The sequence below is a fragment of the Augochlora pura genome, chromosome 10, assembly GCF_028453695.1.
Source record: "Augochlora pura isolate Apur16 chromosome 10, APUR_v2.2.1, whole genome shotgun sequence".
Lineage (NCBI taxonomy): Eukaryota > Metazoa > Arthropoda > Insecta > Hymenoptera > Halictidae > Augochlora > Augochlora pura.
In genome coordinates, this window is record NC_135781.1 from 7563002 (window position 1) to 7572130 (window position 9129).

Here is a 9129-nt window from a genome sequence, read left to right on the forward strand (position 1 = left end):
CACAGGATTCTAGTGTGAATGTCACGAGTACATTAGGTTAACTTTGGGAAGTTGAATTGGCAATTAGCGAAACGTTTATATCTCTTTGTTATATTTAATGGACCTCTCCGTATTTGATTAAATCCGAGGACAGCCATGTTTAGGTTTATATAAATTATATACTAACAGAAATTTTAATAGATATAGAGGTTTAATTTTAATGGATATAGAGTTTACTCAATATAGCATCAAAAAGGAAAAAGGGAGCCAGTCAGTCTTTCAGAGTTCTGCGACTAATGGTAATACATGCTGGCTGCATCTGAACAAAATTATTCCTTAATATTTTTAATAAATTAAACTTTTATTTGTTACTGTGCTCCGTTATAAATCGTGGAAGATTGTCAAATTACTTCAGCTTTGTTCCGTATATTTCGCTTAGGTAAAACAGTTTCGTGCTCAAAGGGTAAATGAATTGTGTGTTCTTCAGTTCTAATAAGATTGCGTGTAAGATTTCGTTAAAACTAAATTGTTGTGAATGCAGAAGGCGGCGGCGAGAGAGACGACCGAGACGAGATCACATCGACCGGGGCGAAGTCGAGCAGCGCGGAGTCGATACACCTTCCTCAGCAGCCGTCGACCGGGCCGAACACCGGGCAGAATACACCTGTGCAGCCTAGAACGGCCAGCATCCGGTCACGGCCGACCTCCAGCAGGATCACTGCCGCGGAACTGGAGGTACCGATAGAGAGGCACGAAGCACGATTGATCGATTGCTCGATCGTGAACCACGCGCTTCTTGTTCCTCCTTTGAATGGCAACTGCACGAACGATACACACACCGAGGCTTCAAGCTTTGTCCTTACTTTCTTCCAGGAACTATTTCAGCGGCAGCAAGGTAGCACCAGTGGTCAGTACAGCTCGTCCATGATGAGCTCTCACTTTCAGACTGGTCAAGCTACCAAATCGCATCCATCCTCGCCTGCAAAGACCGGCAGGGTATACGCGAGCGTAGCGGAAATGAAACGCAAAGGCAAAGTAAGAGCACAAGAAAACACTCACGTTCACAATCCACACGTATACACCATGCTCGAGATGCTCGATTATCGGCGTGTACCCCCTACATCTTTTATCTTCGTCTTTTGATCTGCCTGCAATTAGATGATTCTACGGCGACCCGATCGCCACCGTAAACGCAGAATTCGAGCGTAGATTGGTGTAATAGCTGTAGAGTTTGGGCTAACGTTACCGATTACCTGTTCTTTTTCTTTGGTTTTACTAATTATCTCTATGGGTAGACTGGTGCATATATGGGTCGGGCTTCCCTCGCTCGATGCTTCTGTCGATTATCCACCTTTGGCCTGGTTCGACTTTATCGATAACCAACCTCGATACTTCTACCGAGTTTTCCAGTGGTGACTGTGTTGCGGGAATTTATGTAATTACGCGTAACCGTAGACCATATCGAAGTGACCCTTCGATTAAAATACAAAGGATACTTTGTCCTTTAATGCGCCATCATAAAAATGTTACTCTTCAGGTGATATCAAACGAAGAACTTGCGATGAATCTGATTTGGTCCCCGCAAATACTTAACGAAATGGAAGCGGATATAAATTTTGTTTTCAAATTAATGTTTCTTTGATTAAAACATTGTGAAGAATCATAAAGATCCGCGGTCTAACAATTAATAAAGCTCCGCGACGATGCATGCTCCGGGGTGACGGTGGCTGTTTTCACGCATGTGTGTTGTAGTTTTCTCGCAAGCCGGCACGAGTGTACGGCAAGGGGCGTTCCTGGTACGAGAGAGACAACGAGGACGACTTATATTACTGATCGAAAATACTTTGTTTCTAGCGCGTCCGTGACTTGCATGATTCCAGGTGACTAAGTCATTTGCTAATGAAAATCCGATGCTCGAAAGGGCATCGGGTATCTCACCTTCGGCTTTATGAACACGCCTCGCAGAAACTAACGATGTGTATCCGTGTAACAAACATTCTAATTACTTTGCTTTCACTTTTTTTTGCGTGACCGTGTTGTTTCCCACCCGCGCACCCACACACCCTCGTCTCGCAATCTCACGGGCTTTCTGTGTCTTACACCTGGCCCTCCGTCTACTCGAAAGCTGGAATGCGGCAAAGCTTTCGTCTTAGAGACCGAGTAATTTCTCCACCTGCTGCGACGCAAGACTAAATCTACGCCTGGAAGGATCGAGTCAACCAGTTCGTTTGACGTATTTCTTAAGACTGAACTTTAGAATTCGGAATAAGCCTTTCAGATTCCCTCTAAAATATTTGGCTGTTCTTCAAACAAAGAGCACGTCCGATGTTTGTTCGTGAAACACATTATGTTTCGGTCCTCCCCGGTGTGTACAGTCCTTTAAAATAACGGGACACCATTCTCTTTCTACGAGTCCCGAGTCTTTCGTAATTACACGCGGTTTAGAAGTATGTATTTATAGACATTAATGCGAGTGTAGGTATTGGTACGCGATGGTGAATCAGAATGTGCTGCGCGTACACCGTCGTAGCTATTTTACAAGCCCACCTGAACCGTGTCGGCGTAGAGGTGTTCGGTTGAGTAACGAAAAACTTCCGCTTTCCATTTTTAATGAATGTCGGTCAAAGATACTGCGTTTGCTATTAACCTACTACATTATCTACGTATAGAACAGCAATGGACGATTTAGAACATTTAATTCGCTCTACTTTCCAATCGCCATCATGTGTGACTCATTCGCTGGTCACCATTTTGGCGAGTAGCGTTGCAAATAATTAACAAGTTCACTGTCAGTTGTATATCATTGTCAATTACTCTTTTATCAAACGTAATGGCAATGCATTCAATTTTAACACACAATAAGTTTTTTGCTTTTTTAGAGTTGTTTGGCAGCGAACGCGTTAACAGTTAACAGTACCTTTCTATTCTTCTATTAATGATAGCGTTATATAGTTCGCTTTTGTCTACCGCTTTTCATATCGATCGTCGTGTATAATGGTAGTGCTATGCGTCGAACTGTTGTCTTCGTGAACGCTGACCGTCACGCTGGTCCGTCCACTCCTATTCAACCGATGATCTATTTCCAGTCAAACTCGAGAGTACGTTTCTTCGGGGGATTGGGCGGCGGTTCCGATCTACACAGAGATTTCCATAGCACTCCGGACCTGAACGTGCAGGTGCAGTCGTCCATACTGGCTCCGAAGGGGCATAGGAGCCAGGAGGACGTGAACGCGATGAACGGCAGAAACGGACTTCCACCTCCGAACCATCCGCCGCCACCACCGCCGGTTGGCCAGGTCGTTAAGGTGAACGTGGGCGCGAACGTGCCGGACGTGGTTACGCCGGCTTCAGTCTACGACAACATGGCCCACATACAGCAAGTCAAAGGTACGTGCGCTTCACGGTGAATGTTATATCATCTAGACCGTGACGATCTTTCTTTGTTGCCTATTCTCAACCTGTCTTCGGCTCCCTGTCTCTAGCCTTTAGTAGTCTTCTCGACGTTTTCTTTTCCGAGCTCCTTCAATCTAAACCTGCCTACCTTTCATTCCTAAGTCTAAACTTAGTGTTAAATATCACAAATAATTCATTTCCTATAATACCGATAATCGCCGTTTGCAGAGCTGGCAGCAGCGACGGCGGACGGTGGGTACGGAGTGATGTCGAGCTTCCGGCCGTCGAACAGCGCGAAGCTGTATGCCTCGCCGGAGGACATGAAGACGGTGGGCTACCGTTCGCGCAGTCTTCCGGCTCACACGACCCGGTGCCACGTGAGGAAGTCGCACAGCCTGCGTACGCCGAACAACACGACGTTCAAGCCGCTGAACAACCAGCAGGCGGCGAACAACCAGGTAGCAAGCAACAACCAGGTGAACAGCAGCCAGTCGGTGAACAACCAGTACGCGCAGCCATTGAAAACGAACCGAAGCCACAGCACCGCCGGGATCAGAGAGCGGAAGAAAAAGGGAGTAGTGACGAGCGCCTCGATCACAAATCTATCGTCTCTGTCGAACAACAGCACCGGGACGAACGTGCCGGCCGCAGCGCCGCCGATCCCGGAGCCAGACTACAGTCTGTCAGAGTCGGAGAATGACGAGGGCGAGGAGGAGACCGACGACGACGGCGAGTCGGAGATCGCGAAGGAGCTAGAGAAGGCCGCGGCGAGAGAGAAGTTGGAGTCGACCAGGGAGACGTCGGGCAACTCGAACACATCGGGCTCGAGCTCATCGGGCAGCAGCTCGCTGCCGCACTCGTTCAGCGTCGACGAGATTCAGAAGGTCCGTACGCAGCTGAAGTCGTCCAAGAGTCATCCGAACGACTTCTTGCTGCAGCAGACCGGATCGCTGGCCGAGGACGGCGACAACAGCTCCAGCGGGGTTAGCTCCGACCAAGATGTCCCCGTGGGTCCGCCCACGGGCTTCGACGACACGGCGGCGAGGAATCTGGCGAACGAGACCCAACAGCACCCGACCACGGTACTGACGGTCACCGGCTCCGACAAGGAGCCGAACCCGAAGAGGACCAGCTACGGCGGCAGCGGTCTGCTGACCAGACACGCGGTCAGCCTTGCCCAGCTGCCGCCTCCGATCGAAGCGGACGCCGAGGAACAAAGCAACGACTTGTTCGTGCCGCCCCCGCCCGAGTTCAATGCCGGCACCTCCGCCGGAAACGCGGACGAGATCGTGTTCGCGCCGCCGCCGCAGTTCTGCGACAACAAACAGCAGTCGCCGCAACCGCCGCAGCAGCAGCAGCAACAGCAGAATCGCGTTAAGATCATCGGCGCGATACCAAAAGTTACCAACAGCCAGGTGAAGGCTTCCGGCGGACGGTTGCATAACCAGTGAATGATCCCGGTCGGTCGACTGTCGCCAAGACACACGGTGGTTCGAAGCGCGTGATCGTGCACCACGATCGCCAGAGTCAATTTAATCTCTCCGTATTTAACCCCCTCCTTATCCAAGATCGACGCATCGGGAACGCGTCGCATACGTGCACAGTGCATTCGGATAATTCCCTGATCGACCTGCATCATTTTCTCCGGATGCAATCTTGAAAATCATGGACAATATATACGACGCCCGAGAGTATGCCTTCACCGGTTTATTAATTAAAATCTCTGTAACATCGCTCTGGATCGAGACAACATTTTAGTAAAAAGTTTACTAATTGCGAAAGTGCGAGATGAGTCATTAACCCTCGGATGGCGGGTCTATTTTGTCCATGGACGTAGCTCCTGATTACTAGTTCAAACTATCTTCAGTTTGATTGGGTTTACGCGAAGCATCTTCGATTCTACGTTTACAAAAGTTGATGAACAACTGTCTGAAAAAAAAGGAGCTGAAAATCGCCATTATTGTCCGCCATCCGAGGGTTGTTGCGGAAGGTAGCATTAAGTTTACGCAAACTTGACCAATAGATAAGGTGAAAGGCATACCCGTCGACACGGCCGAATTAAATTCGATTCGGGAGAATTTTCCGATGCACTGTGCGCGCAAACACTACACGTACACACATACACACACGCATGCACACTCATGGACACACGCGAATGTAGAGACAGACACAAGACTTTTGCAATCAATTTTTCACTGATAAAACGATAAAGCGTTCCCGTTTAGACCGCCGAAGGTGTTTTGTAAGGCGCGAAAACGCGCGACTTATCCGCGCGCGGTTCAAGCGGCCGAATACTCGTGTCGTTCGGTCGCAGGTCCGTGGTAGTGGTGCGTAATTAACACTGTCCAGCAAATTTGAACTTTTTCTTTTGTGCTTCGATAATCAACGGGCGATACTTGTCGATTCTTATATGCAAGGCCATTTCTTTTCCAAAGTTTCCAGCTTTAGGAATGCTCTTAAATAGTGAAAGCTTTAATAGTAAAATTTCTGCAGAAGCTTCCTATTCAGGAGAATTTTATAGACTCGTCTGCATATGACTGTAATTCTCAAATGAAGATTATAAACATTTGAATATGTTTAAATCACGAGCTATATTTATTTTAGGAACAACACTTAAGGTTCTCATTTTTACAATTTTTTGGTTTTCGATCGTAAAAACAATGCGAATTTTTCTTACGTTTCTATGAACTGTTCTCAATGCAATATAATTTTGAAAAACAGTTTTCATTGCATATTGCAATCGACGAGACTCGTCTGTCGGTCGTCGGACCGCAAGGTAGGCGCTGGACAGTGTATTCAGCGAGTTTTTACCGTAAATCGTAGTAGAATACGAACCGCGCGAAGCCGCAGAGCACGATTAGTCGAAGAAGAAGATGCCTCCCGACAGCCGTTTCGTGGATTGGCCTAAGTGGTTGATCGGGAGGGGTATCCGTAAGCGGCTCCGTAGCTCCTAATTAGAGAGAAGAGGTGTGAAAGTGCGATGTTCTTGTGCGTGCGCCGGGAACCCGGCTAAGCGAGTGTGTAGCGCGTACACCGGGTTTGTTTTTTCATATTTCTATCGAGATACCGACGCGTGTTTAATACTTTTACACGTAACGATCCTTCCACCATCCCGAGAAGCCATCCGAAGAGTTTCTTACAGCGGAGCAGATCACTGTAACAGTTTGTCGACGTCTCCGATGCGCGCATCGAGATACCAAAATGTAATCGAAAGATCCACAGTTTGATTCTGCGACACGTTACGAACGTGTACGTGAATTCTGCAAAAATTTGCCGAGATTATTTCGAACGTACCGAAATGGTTAAATGCTTCGTGACTATTTTGGAATGTGATTAAAGGATTTCGTCGATTTGGTATTTCGGGAATGCGACTCGATGCGAATCGAAGGTGCCGAGTGTCCCGATCGATTTCCGTTCGCCAGCAAAACGCGCGTGGTTCTGTTCAATTCTCTCTCTTTCTCTCTCTCTCTCTCTCTCTCTCTCTCACTATCACTCTATCTCTCTGTCTCTTTCTATCTCTATCTCTCGTGTCTAGACACTGCTCAAGAGCCTAATTACAAAGTTCTACTCGCAAAGTCATTAGAGATTGTTTCTAGTTTGTAATAACGAGTAAATAGCGCAACGACGAGTATGAATTTATCACTAAGCTCGTAATCGCGTTAATAGAGACGCACTGTACTACTACGTTAACGCACCAACATTATTCAGCTTGTAAGATAGAAATCGTATTCCTTCCATTTCGAGAAACGAGCTCCCGGGAGCCGCGAGACGACGCGCGATTATCGCGAGCGAACGCGACCAATTGCCCGCGCGGTCACGCGACGGTTCTAATCGCCGTCGCGCCCCGTCGCCATGTGAAACCGCAACGCGCGCGCGTTCCCAACGATATCGCGACCGCGAGAAGAAAATTACAGATTCGTTCCACCCCCCCGCCCCCTCCGCAATTCACTGGTACCGTGTTGATTTAATTCCTTTTGTATATAGTGTGATGTCGCGTCGACGATTTTTCTCGTGGACGAAGCGTCTCAACGATCGATCGAACGACGACGGACGGTCTCGCGACTCTCGGCGACAATGCTACATACTGTATATACCGGAAAAACACAAAACATTGCTATGTATTTGAATAATCTATAACGATGGGAACGATTACTGTCGTCATCACATTTACGATCACCGCGATAGATTCTAAGCGATTCATCCATTTACGAAAAAAAAAAAAGAATGAGAGAACACGACGAATCCTTCCTGATTATTGTTTCTAAGCCTTTTCAAGTTTAAACAAACCGACAAACCGACAAAAAAAAAAGATTAATACATATTCATATACAGACACAGCGAAGTAACGATAATTATACGACCGCCGCACGGTCGCGCGCCCGTTCACGCGGCCGCGGACCAACGGGGTTAAATAGTTTCCGAGTCGAGGGGAATCATATAAAGATAAGTATTGAATGTTCCTTAGATATTTTATTGTTTGTTTTGCGATCGGTAGAACGCGGAGGATCGCCGCCGACGCGTTGTGTATATCGGTTTCAAAGTAAGAATGAGGAGAAGAACCACAGTGGAAGATGAGGAGAACGGTGGGGAGATGTGGTAGACTGCGATGGTGTAGAAGACGACGAAGAATGAAAAAACTTTGATGATCGACTGGTTGATTCGGGTCAGTAAAGCAATATTGTACGCATTACAACGGCTCGTGTAATAATAAACCGTTTCAGAATAGAATTCTATCTTTGTTTGCGATCTCGACAAACGGTCTCCATCTCTTGTATTGTCGCCGATCTTATGCTGATTTACGCGTGCACGTTTCTTCCACGACGGAATGTTGTGCGTTATAGTTGCACTGTGCCGCACACAGTACCATAGGCGAGCGAGGAATACGAGCGACGATACCTATAGTTAACTGCATTCCTGCCAAAACTAATTACAGTAGCGTATTAATGTATCAAAATTGTTGGGACAACAAACGCTGCACGCGTTTCAGATGAAAATACCGTTCCGTACACGCTCCGTAACCATCCGATCTCGATCTTAAAAATCTATTTCTTCTCCACCGCTTTACTGAGCATTCGAAAATCCGACCGATCCGCGGAGCGACCCAAACCGCACGACGCACGATGGAATATTACGACGTTTCACGCAAACAGACGAACAAGAAGCGTAGAACAATGTTTTCCTTTCGGATCTTAACTCTTTTTTTTTGGATCCTTTACCGAGTCCAAAAGATCCGCTGCCCAACCGATGTTTTACTTTCGATATTCTTGTAGATCTTGGAATTTACAGGAGTCGATGATTATTTGAGTTCGAATTGTTTGAAAATCTGCATTCGTTAAGAACGATAAATCCGAGGGAACGATAATGCGGCTTGCATTGTTCGTTTATTCGTTTGTCGTGCAATCGTATCTTCCGCGGATGCCTCGCGTGCTTTGGGACGTTCCGTGTTGCGCGAATTTCAGAGACTTCGAAGCATTGTTCGACAAATGGTCCGATCTTGCGGCCGAGGAACGTTTGTCTCGATTGAAACGGAGATAGTAGAATGTTTTATACCATATAGCTGGCTCCAAAAGAAACAAGTTTCGCGTAGCTGCACTTGCATTAATGATTTCTTCCGGAACGGAGGGCGCTATGCGTGACATTCGCGACCGCAAAACGTAGAAGATTTCAAGTACCGAACGGAAAACCCGAGTGAATTTATAAAATTAACACGATAGATAGCTTTGAATAAACCATACGTTATCCAGATACAACGAATAC

The 9129-nt window shown here is 47.0% G+C and overlaps 1 protein-coding gene across 7 annotated transcripts in view; it reads left to right on the top strand.

Annotated features, from left to right (window-relative positions):
• Positions 1 to 7610, top strand: part of Prosap (SH3 and multiple ankyrin repeat domains prosap) — a 265310-nt gene extending 257700 nt beyond the window's left edge. For 6 of the 7 annotated variants that reach the window (XM_078191925.1, XM_078191929.1, XM_078191932.1 and 3 more), the window contains 4 exons: positions 521 to 714; positions 853 to 1014; positions 3066 to 3366; positions 3601 to 7610. In XM_078191925.1, the coding sequence (XP_078048051.1) occupies positions 521 to 714; positions 853 to 1014; positions 3066 to 3366; positions 3601 to 4823 (1880 nt within the window). In that variant the 3' untranslated portion in view covers positions 4824 to 7610. The remainder of the gene's footprint in view (positions 1 to 520; positions 715 to 852; positions 1015 to 3065; positions 3367 to 3600) is intronic. The other variant, XM_078191928.1, reaches the window with a different exon arrangement.
• The last annotated feature ends 1519 nt before the right edge of the window (positions 7611 to 9129 follow it).